This window comes from Dama dama, chromosome 11, assembly GCF_033118175.1.
Source record: "Dama dama isolate Ldn47 chromosome 11, ASM3311817v1, whole genome shotgun sequence".
NCBI classification, from domain to species: domain Eukaryota; kingdom Metazoa; phylum Chordata; class Mammalia; order Artiodactyla; family Cervidae; genus Dama; species Dama dama.
In genome coordinates, this window is record NC_083691.1 from 91107563 (window position 1) to 91127540 (window position 19978).

The 19978-nt window shown below is 35.6% G+C and overlaps 1 protein-coding gene across 8 annotated transcripts in view; it reads right to left on the reverse strand.

Moving 5' to 3' along the window:
- EXOC6B (exocyst complex component 6B) overlaps positions 1-19978 on the reverse strand; it is a 662376-nt gene that overhangs the window by 543938 nt on the left and 98460 nt on the right. For all 8 annotated transcript variants that reach the window (XM_061155703.1, XM_061155706.1, XM_061155701.1 and 5 more), the window contains exons 4-6: positions 18710-18800; positions 18555-18600; positions 1601-1805 (exon numbers count right to left, since the gene is read on the reverse strand). In XM_061155703.1, coding sequence (XP_061011686.1) covers positions 1601-1805; positions 18555-18600; positions 18710-18800 — 342 coding nt within the window. The remainder of the gene's footprint in view (positions 1-1600; positions 1806-18554; positions 18601-18709; positions 18801-19978) is intronic.

Sequence of the window (19978 nt, forward strand, 5' to 3'; positions counted from 1 at the left end):
TAGGCCATAATTTCTTCAGATAATTAGGGGGAGAGACAGATAATCTCATTAAATGAAATAATAATACTCTTCACGGAATCTCTTTTACTTCAAAACTGAAGGAATTTCTCAAGCAAAGGCCTAGAGAAAGCAACTCTACCCTTCAATATTTTGAAAGGTTAGTAAAAAATTTCAACCACAAATAAGACTTGTCTTACAAGATATTTTCATTCCTGTACTCAAAATATACACAGCAAAGCAAAAGCATATTTCCAATGATTAATTTTTTCTACATCACTAAAAAAAAAAGACATGATATGATTATTTCCATCAAAGTTTATCATCAACTAATTTTAAACTTTCCACTTTGCAAAGTATAATAATAAAAAAATTTTAAAGGAGAAAGGGGAAAAGAATATCTGTATCCTCTTAGGAAAGGGATTTCCAAAAGGCAGATCTCTTTTACAGAATCAAATACCTAAAAGAATAGCTGAGACCGAAAATCTGACCCAAAATATGACCTACTCCCACCTTGCTCACAGAATGACACGAACTACAAATGACTTATTCAAGAACATAGTTGTTTACAGAACCAAAAAAGACTTCCCATTAAAAAAATGAATCTACTACTTATTATTGTAGGTTATATCAAGGTATCCTGAGAAATTTTAATAAAATCAGCATGACTTAAGTTTCAAAAGAGCAAATAACACTGCAAATTACTCCTGTTCTTTATTCATAACAACAAAGTACTTCTGGATGTTCTGTGTGACTTTCATAAGTTAGAGATGAAGATACTGAAAGAAAAAATCTGAATACTTTGTTATTTTTTAATAAGCTATAAGCAAATTCCTTTCTATGATCATAAATCACAGCATTTCCCAACAGGCCTTTTTTCATCAATACCCACTGATATCTGAAATAACAATTACAGAAATACTCACATATAACATTTTGCTTGCACAGTAAATAATCAACCAGAAGTATATGCAGCACAATTTAGCTCATTAACTAGAAGTAGTAGTTTTTAAAACCCTGGGCTTTGAATCATACCCAAAGTCAAGAAAAGTATTCAAAAAATAGAAAAATCTCTTCAAAACAACAGTACAAACCATAATAGCCAATTAATATTTACTGAGCATTCACAGAGCAAAACAATATACTAGTAAATAATTCACTGCTCTGTTAAGAAAATAAAAAATATTTTGAAACCACGTGTTCCCATAAAGATGAAGGACTTCCCTAAAATGATAAGAAACAATTAAGGTGGGATATAAAAAAAAAAAAAAAGAATGCTAGAGTGAGTTGCCATTCCCATCTCCGGGGGATCTTGCCAACCCAGGAATCAAACCCAGATCTGCTACATTTGCAGGCACATTCCTTACCATCTGAGCCACATTATAAATTTCAAAGATTTATACAAAAAATATAAAATACCTCATAAGAATTTTTATATCATTACATTAAATGTAATTTTTTTTGTATATACTAAACTAAATATAGTAGTAAATTGAAAAAAAAAAAAAAAAAAGAAACAATTAAGACACTTAGCAAAATGAAATCTGTGTTAACAGAATACTTGCAAAGTCATTGGCCAACCTATCACAAACCCCAGACCTACTTGCTTCATGGCAGTCTCTCCAATTTTGTCTGAATGTTTGCGGATACTCTCCAGAAAGTCTTTGAGATCGGACATAGACACATCCTTAATTTCTTCTCGAAGCTTGGGGATATTGTCCACCATCACCTTGCAGAATCGATAGTGGCTTACTTGAGGAAGATAGGTATGCTCTAGATGTTCCAGAGTTTTCAGTGCAGGATAATGCCTATAAAAGGAATTGCATCACCTTTAGCTCAATTCAGTCTTCTTTAGGGCCACAGATATATTCCTCAGGGAAAATTTCTAGCCTGAATTAGTTTTCACTTATATTAAGACAAATGCAGGACTGTTTCAATAAAAACATCAATGGAAAAATAAATATCAAATTATTAAAGACTAACATGTATTTATTATAGGACTTAATAAATTATAATCAAAAAAATATTTTATCCCAAGAATACAGAAAGCATAGAAATCCACCAATGAAATTCATTACATAAAGAATAAAGGCCAGAGGAGATTTAAAAAAAAGAGAGAGAGAGTGAAAATAAAGAGAAATACAAAATGATTCTATCAGTGACATAAAAATCATCCTATAAAATAAAGTACCCAAGGATAGATTTCAACTGTGGCACACAGAAGAACTTAGCAAATCTTTTACTTAAAAAGCAAATATAAACTGGACAAAACTTTGCAAACAGCCATTTCAGGACTCTGGAAATTAGAAAGGACTCTGGAAAAAAAGAAAGTAGAACAACAGCTTGAGAAGGGTTTATTCATGAAAACTGATAAACAGAGAGAGACTTCATGGTGTTCCTGCCTGGGGCTACCTCCATCATCCTCTTCACCTTCCCTCACATCACTGTTTATAACTTGTCAGGAAAATGAGCAACTTCTCTGCCATTAGGGGTTGACATGATTTGGAGCAGAGAACGAAAATCCTATACTGACTAGTGCTCTTAGGAAAAGTAACAAACTCAGTTACAAAAAGGAGGTGAGAACTTCCAAATCTACTGGCCTGATGTTCATCTTGGTTGGGACAAAGTGCAGACTACAGGACTAATCAAAAACTTAACAAGGAAGTCATAAATAAGAGACCCACAGAATAACCAGATCAGTTCAGTTTACTTCAGTTCAGTTCAGTCACTCAGTCATGTCCGAGTCTTTGCGACCCCATGAACTGCAGCACGCTAGGGCTCCCTGTCCATCCCAACTCCCAGAGTTTACCCAAACTCATGTTCATTGTGGAGAATGCAATGGCACCCCACTCCAGTACTCTTGCCTGGAAAATTCTATGGATGGAGGAGCCTGGTAGGCTGCAGTCCATGGGGTCATGAAAAGTGGGACACGACTGAGCGACTTGACTTTCACTTTTCACTTTCATGCATTGGAGAAGGAAATGGCAACCCACTCCAGTGTCCTTGCCTAGAGAATCTCAGGGACGGGGGAGTCTGGTGGGCTGCCATCTAAGGGGTCTCACAGAGTCAGACATGACTGAAGTGACTTAGCAGCAGCAGCAGCATGTCCATTGAGCTGGTGAAGCATTCCAACCATCTCATCCTCTGTTGTCCCCTTCTCCTCCTGCCCTCAATCTTTCCCATCATCAGGGTCTTTTTAAATGAGTCAGCTCTTCCCATCAGGGGGCCAAAGTACTGGAGTTTCAGCTTCAACATCAGTCCTTCCAATGAACACTCAGGACTGATCTCCTTTAGGATGGACTGGTGGGATCTCCTTGCAGTCCAAGGGACTCTCAAGAGTCTTCTCCAACACCACAGTTCAAAAGCATCAATTCTTTGGCGTTCAGCTTTCTTTATAGTCCAACTCTCATATCCATACATGACTACTGGGAAAACCATAGCCTTGACTAGACGGATCATTGCTGACAAAGTAATGTCTCTGCTTTTTAATATGCTATCTAGGTTAGTCATAACTTTCCTTCCAAGGAGTAAGTATCTTTTAATTTGATGGCTGCAATCACCATCTGCAGTGATTTTGGAGCCCAAAAAATAAAGTCAGCCACTGTTTGCCCATCTATTTGCCATGAAGTAACAGGACCAGATGCCATGATCTTAGTTTTCTGAATATTGAGCTTTAAGCCAACTTTTTCACTCTCCTCTTTCACTTTCATCAAGAGGCTCTTTAGTTTTTCTTCACTTTCTGCCATAAGGGTGGTGTCATCTGTATATCTGAAGTTATTGACATTTCTCCCAGTAATCTTGATTCCAGCTTGTGCTTCTTCCAGCCCAGCGTTTCTCATGATGTACTCTGCATATAAGTTAACTAAGCAGGGTGACAATATACAGCCTTGATGTACTCCTTTTCCTATTTGGAACCGGTCTGTTGTTCCATATCCAGCTCTAACCATTGCTTCCTGACCTGCATACAGGTTTCTCAAGACAGGTGGTCTGGTATTCCCATCTCTTTCAGAATTCTCCACAGTTTATTGTGATCCACACAGTCAAAGGCTTTGGCATAGTCAATAAAGCAGAAATAGATATTTTTCTGGAACTCTCTTGCTTTTTCAATGATCCAGCGGATGTTGGCAATGTGATCCCTGGTTCATCTGCCTTATCTAAAACCAGCTTGAACATCTGGAAGTTCACGGATCACGTATTGCTGAAGCCTGGCTTGGAGAATTTTGACCGATAATCACAATGATGTGATCACTCACCTAGTGCCAGACATCCTGGAATGTGAAGTCAAGGAGGCCTTAGGAAGCATCACTACAAACAAAGCTAGTGGAAGTGATGGAATTCCAGTTGAGCTATTTCAAATCCTGAAAGATGATGCTATGAAAGTGCTGCACTCAATATGTCAGCAAATTTGGAAAACTAGGCAGTGGCCACAGGACTGGGAAAGGTCAGTTTTCATTCCAATCCCAAAGAAAGGCAAGGCCAAAGAATGCTCAAACTACTGCACAATTGCACTCATCTCACACGCTAGTAAAGTAATGCTCAAAATTCTCCAAGCCAGGCCTCAGCAATACGAATAGCCTGATAGCTCTCTGCATATCCCTAGCTGACTCAGAGGCTGTGCACAAACACAGGTAACACCTAAAAGGGCCTAAACACCACACACAGCCCTGGCTGACTAGTAGGCTTCAGGCTTAAACATAGGAGAAGGATAAAAAAGCTCAGCAAAGTTGAAAACTGCCTGAATTATTAATGTAGTCCCTAATCCACAAACAAATCCACTGACAAAAGGGTAGATATTTTTATCGGCTCAAGTTTCTTACAGCACCCAGGACCAATCATTAGCTGATAACTAACCTCTAAAAATGAAAAGGAAATATATTCCCAGAAAAACAAAGACTGAGAGAATTCCTTGTTAACAGATCTTCCTTACAAGAAATACTAACAAAAGTCAGAAAGGAAATGACGGCAAGTAGTAACATGAATTCACAGAAAAAAAAAAAAAGAAAGAAGAACAAAGGAAACAATAAATATCTGCTGAATATAAAAAACTGAACATAGTTTTTTCTCTTTTCTTCTTTTAATACAGTAAAAGACATTTATAAAACAATGACTAAAATATTGCCTTATTGGCTTTATAAAATATATAGATAAAATATAAATAATAATAATAGCACTAAAGAAGAAGGAAGAAATGGAGCTAAGTTGAAGCAACACTACTTCTATATACTACATAAAAACTACATCAGCAATGACCTAAAATAGACTATGACAGTCTATGACAAATGAAGAAGCAGATTATAATCCACAGATAGAGTAACCTCTAAAAAAACAAACAACTCAAAAAATACGTTGTTAAAAAATTTACGGTGCTTCCCTGGTGGTCTAGCGGTTAAGACTCTGCCTGCAAGTGCAGGGGACACAGGTTCTATCCTTGGTCCGGGAAGATTCCACATGCGTTGGAGCAACTAAGCTTGTGTGCCACAACTACTAAGCCTGTACACCGTAAGGGAAGCTACTGCAGTGAGAAGCCCCCGCAACACAATGAAGAGTATCCCCCACTCGCCGCAGCTGTGCTCAGCAAAGGCTGTGCACAGCAACGAAGACCCACCACAGTCTAAATAAATAAACAATAAATAAATTTTTCACAAAAATTTACGGAAGAATTAAAATAGTATACTACCAAATATTTAATACAACAAAGGAGTAAAAGATAAATAAGAACAAAAAAGACACAAAAATAGAGAGTAAAACCCAACCATATTAATAATTATATTAAATGCAAATGGACTAATAAGCTCGCTAATCAAAAGGCAGACACTGTCAGAAGCATGATCCAGCTATATGCGGCCTACAAGAAACCCACTCTAGAGTCACAGATACAAACAAGTTAAAGTAAAAGCTACAATAATATATACCCAAAATGTAACCATAAAAGTGCTTAAATGGCTATATTAATATACAACAAATATTGCTAGAAACACAGAAGGACATTTTATGATAACTATAGGGACAAAATGTACCTGTTAGGTAGGAAAGCTTCCATTAGCATAAGAGAACAAACAAAACTAAGATTGATACAGTTGACTAAAGAAAAACAAAATAAGTATATAAAAAAAGAGCATAAGAATAAAGAAGAAACAACCTAGTACAGATTATTTGCAACATATAAATTTGACGATTTTTTTTAAAGCAATGACCAAAAGGAAAGTCATAAGAACACCCCAAAAGGCAAACATGAAAAAAGAAACTGGACTAATATGAAGACATCAAAGTCAAAAATATGATTCTGCCATTCACACTGCCAAATATTTCTTAAAAGGTAATGGATATTATTATCAGAAGTTTCAATAAATGATAATTCACAGCCTGCTGGTAAACAAATTTATATTACTGATACAAGTTTTTAATGAAAAATATTACCAAACACATATTCTAAACAGTTGCATTCCTCCCCCAAAAAAATTAGGTGCAAAAAAATATGTTTAAGCCTCTTTAATTATAGTTATTTATATTAGCAAATAAAATACTAAACTAGAATTCTACTAACAAGGAATTGGTTAAACATATTATGATATATCCATGTAGTATATATGTACATCCAAAGAAAAATAAAATAGCAAAATGTGCATAATATTGTTGAATGAAAGTTAATTCAAAAAATAGAACTTACAAGTATTATCATGTTTTTCAAAATTACAAATACATATATATGTGCAAATTATGAATATATATCTATATATGGCTACATATACTAAATATAAGCCCACACACAAACAAGTACATAGAAAATGACTAGGAAAATACATACAAAAATGTTAACTGTGATTTTTTTTCATTTGGATAGAAACATTAAAGGTAATAAATTTCTTCTTCATGCTTTTAATTTCCACATTTCCCATAATATACTTAGTATAGGAAAAACCCTTGGACTGCTAGATCAAACCAGTCCATCCTAAAGGAAATCAGTCCGGAATATTCATTGGAATGACTGATGCTGAAGCTGAAGCTCCAATACTCTGGCAACCTGATGCAAAGAACTGACTCATTAGAAAAGACCCTGATGCTGGGAAAGACTGAAGGCAGGAGGAGAAGGGGTCGACAGAGGATGAGATGGTTGGATGGCATCACCAACTCGATGGACATGAGTTTGAGTAAGCTCCAGGAGTTGGTAATGGACAGGGAAGGTTGGCGTGCTGCAGTCCATGAGGTCGCAAAGAGTTGGACATGACTGAGCGACTGAACTGAACTGAGGAAAAACTCAGTTCTGATCCTTTAAGTGAAAGACTTCTAGCTCTACTTTAGGTTTTAAGAATGAATTTCATGGTAGATACTTAAACTCTTCTTACTCCAATGCACTTAATACCACAAACCTCTAAAGTCTAGAGGTTGGATATACTTGTTTTCTTTATCTTTTCCCCTCCTGTGTTCCAAAAATCAAAATTTTAATCCAAATAAATGAAGGGAAGAAATTTATTCCCCCTAAATTTAAAAATAAAACTACAAATATAGTTTAACCTGAAATGGTTGCTTTTATCAAAATGTTACAGACTCAAAAACAGTACAATGTACGTGGTTTAGTGTAAACATAATGGTGTTTATACTACAATTAGGTATGAAGAGCTATGTGCAATAAAATGCATTTCCTCTAGAGAGAAACTTTAGAATGCATATAAACTCAGAAATTAAGCCAAAAGATAAACACACTTTAGGGTCTAGTTGTATTTTGGAACACTGTTTACAGAATGAGAAAAATCTAACAAAGTTGCCTGCGGACACAGGCACATTCACTGATGAGACACATGGCTGTATGCTGGAAACATCTGGTCTGTCAAATAACGCCACATTTTTCAACGCTAATTAGTATAAAATCCAGTGATTTCTGGCAATAAAGAATGTTCCTTTATTTCTCCATTGTCCTTTCCCCAACATATTCATATTTCATCAATAATAGATCAATAGAATTCATTAAAATTTCCATGATCCTCCAATTAAACTTCTCTATAGCAGACAACAAAAGAAAAAAATTCTATTTGTTGCAATGGTGAATGGTATTGTTTCCTTAATTTCTCTGTCTGTTTTTTCATTGTTAGTATATAGGAATGCAAGGGATTTCTGTGTGTTAATTTTATATCCTGCAACTTTACTATATTCATTGATTAGCTCTAGTAATTTTCTGGTAGAGTCTTTAGGGTTTTCTATGTAGAGGATCATGTCATCTGCAAACAGTGAGAGTTTTACTTCTTCTTTTCCTATCTGGATTCCTTTTACTTCTTTTTCTGTTCTGATTGCTGTAGCCAGAACTTCCAACACTATGTTGAATAGTAGTGGTGAGAGTGGGCACCCTTGTCTTGTTCCTGATTTCAGGGGAAATGCCTTCAATTTTTCACCATTGAGGGTGATGCTTGCTGTGGGTTTGTCATATATAGCTTTTATTATGTTGAGGTATGTTCCTTCTATTCCTGCTTTTTGGAGAGTTTTAATCATAAATGAGTGTTGAATTTTGTCAAAGGCTTTCTCTGCATCTATTGAGATAATCATATGGTTTTTATCTTTCAATTTGTTAATGTGGTATATTACATTGATTGATTTGCGGATATTAAAGAATCCTTGCATTCCTGGGATAAAGCCCACTTGGTCATGGTGTATGATTTTTTTAATATGTTGTTGGATTCTGTTTGCTAGAATTTTGTTAAGGATTTTTGCATCTATGTTCATCAGTGATATTGGCCTGTAGTTTTCTTTTTTTGTGGCATCTTTGTCTGGTTTTGGAATTAGGGTGATGGTGGCCTCATAGAATGAGTTTGGAAGCTTACCTTCTTCTGGAATTTAGAAAGGTGATAACGATAACCCTACATGCAAAACAGAAAAAGAGACACAGAAATACAGAACAGACTTTTGAACTTTGTGGGAGAATGTGAGGGTGGGATATTTCAAAAGAACAGCATGTATACTATCTATGGTGAAACAGATCACCAGCCCAGGTGGGATGCACGAGACAAGTGCTCCAGCCTGGTGCACTGGGAAGACCCAGAGGAATCAGGGGGAGAGGGAGGTGGGAGGGGGGATCGGGATTGGGAATACATGTAAATCCATGGCTGATTCATATCAATGTATGACAAAACCCACTGGAAAAAAAAAATAAAAAAAAAATTTCCAAAAAAAAAAAAAAAAAATTCTATTTCCAGGGGCCATGGAAATCTAGAACACAACTTTGACATTACTTTTGACAACCTCTAAACATTATTAAAATGGAATCAAAAGCCAATTCCTAAGTTTTCTTTGCATGTGTGCTAGTTCTCCCCTTCTCCCCACTTCATGCAGATTCCCTAGTAGAGATGTGAGCAGAAAGAACGTAAATGAAATAAAAGCAAAAAATTGTTTAAAAAATGAAATGAAGTCAAAATAATCCTAAAATAATAATCCTAAATAACTGGATAATCCAAATAATCCAAAATAATACTAAAATTTGGATAACTTAAGGTCAGAATAACATAGACATGGTTGAATGCTATTCTAAAAAGAGAAATGTTGATTATAGGCAAACTAAATTTTGGTACTTTTTTGCTATAGTATGGAACTCTTTCAGGCTTCCCAGGTAGCTCAGGTGGTAAAGAATCTGCCTGCAATTCAGGAGACCACAGTTCCACTCCTGAGTTGGGAAGATCCCCTGGAGAAGGGATAGGCTACCCATTCCAGTATTCCTGGGTTTCCATGGTGGCTCAGACAGTAAAGAATCCGCCTGCAATGCAGGAGACCTAGGTTCGATCCCTGGGTTGGGAAGATCCCCTGGAGGAGGGCATGGCAACCCACTGCAGTATTCTTGCCTGGAGAATCCCCATGGACAGAGGAGCCTGGTGGGCCACAGACCATGGGGTCTCAAAGAGTCAGACACGACTGAGCGACTAAGCACAGCACATGGCACTCTCGCAATGACAGGCTTTAAATTTCTAATCAGTGAGCGTTTCAAGTGGATCACAACTACCCGTCGGAATTTTTTTTTAATTCAGAGTATGATAAGAATATGAAATAAAAGCTTTCAGCACAGAAAACACTGGTGTCTTTCTTAATTATACTTAATTCCTTCTATGAACTAATGATAGAAAGATGGTCAGATAGCTTTCCTCAGGGAGCACAAAACCTAGTAATATAATCAGTACTTATAGCTTTAAAAAAAAACTAACTAAGCTTCCAGTCATGAAGGAATAACAAGGAAGAGAATGAACTCCCACTCTTAAGAAGTAAAATACTGACTATGTGTGTGCTAAGTCACTTCAGTCATGTCCAACTCTATGCGACCCTATGGAATGTAGCCCGCCAGGCTTCTCCACCATGGGATTCTCTAGGCAAGAACACTGAAGTGGGCTGCCATGCCCTTCTTCAGGGGATCTTTCCAATCCAGGAATTGAACTCATGCCTCTTATGCCTCCCGCATTGGCAGATGGGTTCTTCACCACTAACACCACCTGGGAACTAGCTAAAATTCATAGAACAACTGCTTTCAGACAGAGAACATCAAATAACACAGAACTGTGGTCTCTGAAAAAAGGAAAACAAGCAAGGTGAATTTAATAGTTACCTGAATGTGATTTCTACATTATGGACACAGTCAGAGAAAACCCAAACAGAGCCAAACAACTTAGCAGAGTTAGCATCAGAGATGCAGTTCAGGAATAATGATATACCTTAAGGTTGTACAGAATTTCCTCAAAAAAGGAAGCAATGCAGAAAAAAGTGCAGAAATTTATACAAGAGTTCCCTTGAGCCTTTGCTGAGTACTAGGCCAGGCATAGGAAAAGTAAAATTCTGCACGAACAGGAATAAAGAAGGGAGGGAAGGAAAAAAAATGAAGGAAACGAAAGACGGGAAGAACAAAGAAGGAGACACAGACAGAAGGGAGATGTAAGACAAATACTTCAAGGAGCTCAGATAAGACAGAGAAAACATTTGAACTCTGAACAGCCCAAGTGCAGAGCCCTTGGGGATTTCAGAGTTTTCAAAGGAGATGAATTCTACTCCAAGCGACCCTGGAATAAAGGAAAAGTTGTGCTTAGTCTCTCAGTCATGTCCAATTTGCAATCCCATGGACTACACAGTCCATGGAATTCTCCAGGCCTGAATGCTGGAGTGAATAGCCTTTCCCTTCTCTAGAGGATCTTCCCAACCAGGGATCAAACCCAGGTCTTCCACATTGCAGGTGGATTCTTTAGCAGCTGAGCCACCAGGGAAGCCCCAAGAGGAAAAGTTAGCCGAGCTTAAAAATGGGGTCTGATGAGACTGGGATTCAAATGGATCTGCAAACAACTAAACTATTTGCCAAAGCAAAGACCAATATCCTGTAAGAAAGAAAAGTCCCCCAAAATTCAAACACTCAGCAACATAATATAACAGCCATTATCTAATCAAAACTTACAAGACATGAAAAGAACAAAAAATTGACCTATAATTAGCAAAAACAATCTTCAGAGAAATCCAAAGTACCAAAAATGACAGAACTAGCAAAGAAGTACATAAACAGAGAAATTAGAGCACTGTAACATGTATTTTTAAAAGACAAAAAATAACAAATGAAATTAAACATAAAAAAACAAATAGAACTCCTAAAGATGAAAAATATATCACCTGAAGTGAAAATGCCACTTGATGAAATTAAAAGATTTGACAATGAAAAAGAACACAGCAATAAAACCTATCCCATATAAAGTACAGAGAAAAAAGACTGGAAAAAAGAATATCCTCAAATCACCTACGGGATTTTGTGAAGTTGTCCAACATAGATAAAACTGAAATCTCAGAATGAGGATGGAAAAGGGACCAAAAAAAAAAATTTGGAAAAATAGTATCTGAACATCTTTCAGATTTTATGAAAATTATAAACTCATAAAACCAAGAAACTAAACAAACCATAAGCAGGATAAATACACACATACATGAATGCATACATACATATTTATACAAAAGCACATCAAAATCAAATTGCTGAGAACAAATTTTCCAGACAAAAGTTTTAAAATAGCTGGAGAAAAGACAAAATAAGGAGAGTGACCAAAAAAAGCTGTTCATATACTTCTTCCTCAGAAATTATAAAAGCCAGAAGACAAAAAAAAAAAAAAAAAGACATCTCAAGAACAAATGAATCTATAAACTTAGAATTATATACCCATCAAAAATAGATTTCAAAAATGAAGGTGAACAATATGATACCATTTCACACCCACCAAGATGGCCATAATCAAAAGACAACCTAAGTCCTGGCTAGGATGTATAGAAAATCAAATCCTCATATGCTGCTGGGGGTAAGGTAAAATGGCACAGCTGCTTTGGAAAACAATCTGGCAGTCCCTTGAATAGTTAAACTGAATTACCATGATCTAGCAAAATTTCATTCCAAGAAAGCCAAGAGAAATGAAATGAAAATATATTTCCACACAACAAATTGTAAACAAAATGCATAGAAGCATTATTTGTAAAACCCTAAAACTTAAACAACCCAAATGCTCATCCACTAATGAATGGGTAAATAAAGTGTGGTACGTCCATGCAGCTGAATATTCAGCAATAAAAAGAAATGAAGTACTGATACATGGTACAACATGGATTAACCTGAGAAACATTATGTTAAATGAAAGAAGCCAATCACAAAAAATCATATATTATATGATTCCATTTATATGAAATGTCCAGAATAACTAAATATGAAGAAACAGAAAACATGTCAGTGATTCCCAGTAGCTGGCAAGAGAGGCAAGGGACAGGAAAAAATTGAATACTGATGGCCAAGGTGCTCAGAGTTTCTTTTGTGAAGAATAAAAACATTCTACGACTGACTGTGATGATGGTCACACAACTCTGAATACACTAAAAGCCACTGAACTGTATGTTTTAAATAAATGAAGTTAAAAGTATATGAACTATATCTCAATGAGGCTGTTAAAAATATTTTAGAAAAATGTATATTAAAAATAGGCAATGTAAAATTTAAGCAAAAAGATAGCAGCAGTGGCTGGCTATATTAATACCAAACAACATATATTTCAGAAAAAATATTACCAGGGATGAAGAACTTTCCATAATAATAAATGGGTCCTTTCATAGAGAAGATAAAACAATGCTTAATGTGTATGCAACCAATAAGAGAGCTTCAAAATATACATTGCAAAAATTGAAAGAATAAAAAGAATACATATGTAAGTCCAATCAAAATAGGCAATTTCAACACTCCCCTGTCAGCAAATAACAAATACAAAGTCATCAGGATGTAGAAAAGCTGTAGAATGCTATCAACCAGTATGTCTAAATGATAGTTAAAGATGCTCTTCTCAATATATATTGTTTTAAAGTGTATATGTAATTTTCACTAAAACAGACCATAAAATTGGGCCATAAAACAAGTCTCAAAAAATATAAAAGATTGAAATCATACAGTTTACATTTATGAACACAATGAACTAAAATATAAATCAATTTTGATATATCTGGAAAATCCCCTAATATTTAGAAATTAACCAATGAACTTCTAAATAGTCAATGAAGTAAATTTTAAAAATCACAACAGAAATTAGAAAATATTTTAAATAAATGTAAAATAAAACTGCAACATTATAAAACATGTAAGATTCAGTTAAAGCACTGTTAAAGAGAAATGTACAGCTTTAAATAGCAACATTAGAAAAAAGAACCAAAATCAATGCCCTGGGCTTCCACCTAAAAAAGCTAGAAAAAAGAGCAAATTATTTACAATAGCCAAGATACAGAAGCAACCCAAGTGTCCATCAACAGATGAATGAATAAAGAAGACGTGAGATAGACAGATATAGAGAGAGTTGCTGTTTAGTCACCCAGTCATGTCCTACTCTTTGCAACCACATGGACATGTTCGCAAGCCAGGCGTGCGTGTGTGTGTGTGTGTGTGTGTGTGTGTGTGTATGACTGAATCATTTTGCTGTGCACTTAGCCAGGTGTGTGTGTGTGTGTGTGTGTGTGTGTGTATGACTGAATCATTTTGCTGTGCACTTAAAACTAATACATTGCAAATCAATTGTACTGGCGTGTGTGTGTGTGTGTGTGTGTGTGTGTGTGTGTGTATGACTAAATCATTTTGCTGTGCACTTAAAACTAATACATTGCAAATCAATTATACTTCAACCGAAAAAAAAAGAGCAAATCAGACCCCAATTAAATAGGAGAAAGGAAATAGTCAGTTCAGTTCAGTTTGGCCACTCAGTCGTGTCCAACTCTTTGTGACCCCATGGACTGTAACACACCAGACCTCCCTATCCATCACCAACTCCCAGAGTTTACCCAAACTTATGTCCATTGAGTCAGTGATGCCATCCAACCATCTCATCCTCTGTTGTCTCTTTCTCCTTATACCAAAAATCAGTAAAATAGAAAATAAGGAAAAAAAAAAAAAACCTAAAGATGCTATTTTCAAAAAATTAATGAAACTGACAAACAACTAGTCAAAATAATGAGAGACAGAAACAGAGACAGAAAAGACAAATCATCAACATAAGTAATCAAAGAGAAAGTATCACTATAGATTCTACATGTTAAAATAATAGAATAATACAATTAACAATTTTTGTTAATGAATTCAATGATTTGGATAACATGGACAAATTACTTGAAAGATACAAATAAACAAAATATTCTCAAGAAACACTAAATGAAAACAGCCATGTATTTATTTTTAAAATTAAATCTGTAGTTAACAACTTTCTTACCAAAAACATGCAAATCTCCCAGTTAAGTGGTTTCAATGGTAGATTCTACCACGTATTAATGTTTAAGGAAAATAATTACTAACACTATATAAATTCTTCCAGAAAATCAAAGACAGAAAACTTTCCAAGTTATTCATAAGGCTAGCATGACTCTGATTCCAAAAAGATATAACACAAAAAGGAAACCACAGATAAACATTTCTCATGAACACAGATACAAAAATCTTTAACAAAATTTTAGCAAATCAAATACCACAGCATATTAAAAAGGACAGTATATCATGACCAAGTGGGATTTATTCCATGAATGCAAGTTTAACATTTAACATTCAATATGAATCATCATATTAAGAAACTAAAAGCATTTTTTAAAAAACATATGATCACCTGGCACTAGTAGTAAAGAACCCGCCTGCAATGCAGGAGCCTTCCTTGGGTCGGGAAGATCCCCTGGAGGAGGGCACGGCAACCCACTCCAGTATTCTTGCCTGGAGAATCCTCATGAACAAAGAAGCCTGGTGGGCTACAGTTCATAGTGTTGCAAAGAGTCAGACACAATTGAAGCAACTTAGCATGCATGATGATCATCTCACTTACACAGAAAAAGCATTTGACAAAACCAATATTCATTCCTAATAGAAAGTTTCAAGAACTTCAAGAAATAGAAGCAAACTTCTTCAAACTTATAAATTGCATGTACCAAAAAATTACACCGAACATATGATTTAATGGTTAAATGCTTTCCCCCTAAGATCAGGAATAGGACAAAGATAACCTAGCCTCATTATATCTATTTAACACTGCACCAGAGGCTCTAACCAGCTTCGCTTGTGGCTTAGATGGTAAAGAATCTGCCTGCAATGCAGGAGACCTGGGTTCTATCCCTGGGTTGGGAAGATCCCCTGGAGACAGCAACAGCTACCCACTCCAGTATTCTGGCCTAGAGAATTCCATGGACTGTATAGTCCATGGGGTTGCAAAGAGTCAGACATGACTGAGCGACTTTCACTTTCGCTTCACTTTCAGTGGCTCTAACTAGTTCAACAAGAGACGAGAAAACCAAACCAAAAAAGAAAGCATCCCAATTGGAAAGAAAGAAATATACCTGTCTTTATTTGCAGATGAGATAATCAGCTACATAGAAAATTCAATGTAATATACAAAAAAGCTACTAGAATTAGTAAATGATTATACTAATCATTTACAGAATAAAAGATAAATGCACAAATTTAACAGTATACTAGTAATAAATTACTGAAAATTAAAATTTAAAAAGTAATACCATTGAAAATATGCATCAAAAAATATCAAATAATTAGGGATAAATATGACAAAAGATATATAAGACTTGTTCACTGAAAAGCAGAAAACAGTTAAAGACGAGCCTAATAAACGAGAGCATTCATATACTGGTGGATAAGGGGTAAGACAGACCAGCATGGGATACAAAGGACCTAGTGAGGTAAGACTGTCTGTATAGGAAGGCAGCTGTGTCAGGGCCAAACAGGGATGGGAAGGGCACTGAGGCAGCACAGAAGCGTAACACTGGGTATTAGGGCCCAAGTAGAGTAAGGAGGATACCATACAGGAGGGCAACTCAGTAGGTGGTGTTGATACAGCTCAAGGGAGCCCCCAAAATATAATCCTACTCTGTGCACCAGAACAAGGCTGAGCTGGACATACTGGTCAATAGCACTTATGACAATCACTTGAATTAAGAGGAAAAATGCAGATTGTTCATATGATGGACTACTATAAAGCAATTAAAATAAGTGAACTAGATCTCTATACATAAGTTTTAAAAAGCTCTCCACTAGTATGTTAGCCCATGACTGCAGATAATATTGTCTATTTTTTTCAGAGCTATATCCCCAGCACTAAGAGCAATGCCTAGCAACACAGTAGGTACTCAATTCATTTTTATTGAATGAATGAATCTCAAAAAAACAAAGACCAGAACCATTCATGTAAATGTTTTTAAAAATACAATGTATTGTTTTTGGACATTAAAAACATGGACTAGAAGGAAATACCAGATTTATGATACTGGTTTCCTCAAAGGAGAAAGGAAAGGAATAGGACTGAGGAAGGGGATGAGTTCTACCTGAATTTTTTTAAATGTACTTCTTTATCTCTCTCTGATCACATATGTTTATATATGCCATAAATATTTATATATATATGAATTAAAACCAGAATTGTTACTATTTGTTAATTCAGAGAAGTTGATACAGAAGTTTTGTGTGTTTTTTTTTAATCTCTGTAATTCTCTATAATTCCATAACTTCATAAAAAGGTTATTAGGGAAATAATACTTTCTATCACACTGAACAGAATTTCTCATACTGTTCAATCTGTGTTCACTTATATGAATATGTTCTCCTAGGGAAAAGAGAGTCTGGAAAGTAGCCCTAAGAAATTAAAAAAATACTGATGCCTCATGTTTTAACTTTAAAAGTCTTGAGAATTTATAATTTTATTCATATTTTTAATCTTATTTCAGTATTAATATATTTTAATTCTGTACTTTTTCCCTCAAAACTAGGTAAAATTAACATTCCAGGAAGATGTGTCCTGTTTATCTTAAAGCTTCACATATCCCCATCATACTGCAGGGTACCCCAGGGCAGAGACAGTGGGGATGCTTACTCTAGTTTGGGAAAAAGAGCCAAAGAGTCACTCTAAAGTTTCCTCTGGAATAAAACCAGATTAAAATAACACATAGGAAAGCAATCCTCTGAGCTTAACTTTGACTTTGCCCCTTGTGATGGTTAATTTTACATGTCAACTTAGTTAGACCATAGTACCCAAAGATTTGATCAAATATTATTCTGGATATTTCTGTGAAGGTATTTTTGACATAAGATTATCAGTGCTTATATCAGTAGACTTCAAGTAAAGAAGAATAGTCTGCATAATGTGAGCGGGCTTCATTAAACCAGTTAAACGCCTTGACAGAAAAAAGACTAAACTCCCCAAGGAAGATAGAATTTAGCCAGCAGACTATCTTCAGACTCAGGCAACAGTATTCACTCTTTCCTGACACTAACTAGTCTACTAATCTACTATGCAGGTTTTGGAGTTGCCAGCCTCCACAATCATGTGAACCAATTTGCTGAAAAAAAAAAATCAATCTCTCTCTCTCTCTCTCCACACACACACACACACACAAATATACACACTATTGGTTCTGTTTCAATGGAGAACCTCCAGAACCAGCAACTATTTTTTCTAAACCAAAGCATATTTCTGAAATTAACTATCACTAAAACAGTTATATGCCTTTCCCCTATAAAAACTTGGTCTTCTAAAAATCAAACTACATGTAGTATTTTTTCTTAAACATAATACATGACAAAATACATCAGCATACCAATGCTGCTGCTGCTGCTCCTGCTAAGTTGCTTCAGTCGTGTCTGACTCTGTGCGACCCCATAGACAGCAGCCTACCAGGCTCCCCCATCCCTGGGATTCTCCAGGCAAGAGTACTGGAGTGGGTTGCCACTGCCTTCTCCAATGCATAAAAGTGAAAAGTGAAAATGAAGTCACTCAGTCGTTTCCGACTCCTAGCGACGCTATGGACTGCAGCTTACAAGGCTCCTCCATCCATGGGATTTTTCAGGCAAGAGTACTGCAGTGGGTTGTCATTGCCTTCTCCACTAATATATGTAAATAATAGTAACTCTCAGGATCAATCAATAGATATACAAAAGGCTAGAGAAGATGTCTTATGGACTTAATAATTTTTGAAAGGTTATGCTAAATATGGACTTTTTAAAAAAAATTCTAAATAACAAATTTTAGATAACACAAAGTATTCAATAAAAAAAATTTTACCTTTTAGTTTTCATCTGGTCCCGCAGTTTACTATACATCTCCAGAACTTTAAAGAGAAGGGAAAAAGAGCACATTAGCATAATTTAGAGAAAGTGAAAGACTATTAAAGCCAAAGAAACTGCATCAAGAATTCTACTCTATATCCAGTTTCTCACCTGGAAGACACAGCATTAATTTATCCACAGTGGCAGAAATATTTCTCTGCTGTAGTCGACACTGCTTCAGCTCTTCCATTGCTATCACCAGCTTGGCAAGAGGGAAAAAAACTGAATTATGCCAACAGCTGTAAATAAAAAGTTTTCAGTCACATTTTTCCACCCTATGTTCAATTCATCAGAACATCCCAGACAGTTTCATAGTAAGACCTGCCAAGGGAACTAAGGAACTGCCTTTCTCAACCAGTAAAACATCCCTGCATGGTTTCCCCCTTTCTCCCCAAGATGCATTCATACTACACTAGGAAAGGCTAGGTGAAATGAAATCTTAAAATTCAGGGGCTATCCAGGAAAAAAGAAAAAACTTGCAGATTTGCTCCAAACCCTATTCAGACTTTTCATGATTTATGATTTCATCAATATAAGAAGATCCTATATTTCTTTCATCAGTGCTAGATGCCTACAGGAAAACAGTCCTTCTTATACAGCTTCAAATGAACCTTGAAAATAATCTTTAACTAAATTTCTATTTCAATAGAGAATAAACCACACACTTAGAAGTTGTGGCTTTTCCAAGAGTACCAGTTTAGTAAAGAGTAACTCAAGTACTTATCTTCTCATAGAGTTTTAAAGTCTTCCATCTGAAGTCATAGACAATAAAACTAAAAGAAACTGTGCTCTTTGCAAAAACTTAAAATATGTGAGACAAACTTTTAAAAAGCAATAAGCTACACGGCCTCTTATAGAATTCATCCCATATCCATACCTAAAAATGGTAGGTACTTAGATACTATGCCAAAAAAAAAAAGAGAGAGAGAGAGAAGTGGTCATGATTAAGTTACTGATAAGATAATCAAAGGTTAATCTTATTAAACATTAAATAAGTATTAGGCAATAAGGAAGGTACATGATACAGAAAACAGTAATAGACTTTAAGTCAAAAGACTTGAGTTTTAGTCTCAGCCATACCAATTACTATGCAAACTTTTGCAAATCATCTGCTTTATTTTTCTAGTCAATAAAATACTAGTCCTAATTGTCACAGGTCGGCCATGAGGATTAAGTGAGAAAATGGACATCAAATGATCTTATAAACTATGATTTAAATGTTGAATATACCAATTAATAGAATCAATGATTCACTTTTTTAACAAATACTTATGGCACATTCATGTTGTGCCAGTCATTGTTTAGGCAGGTAGAGGGGATATGGCAGTGTATTTAAAAAAAAAAATCCTGACCTCATGGAGCTTAATTTCTACTGGAAGG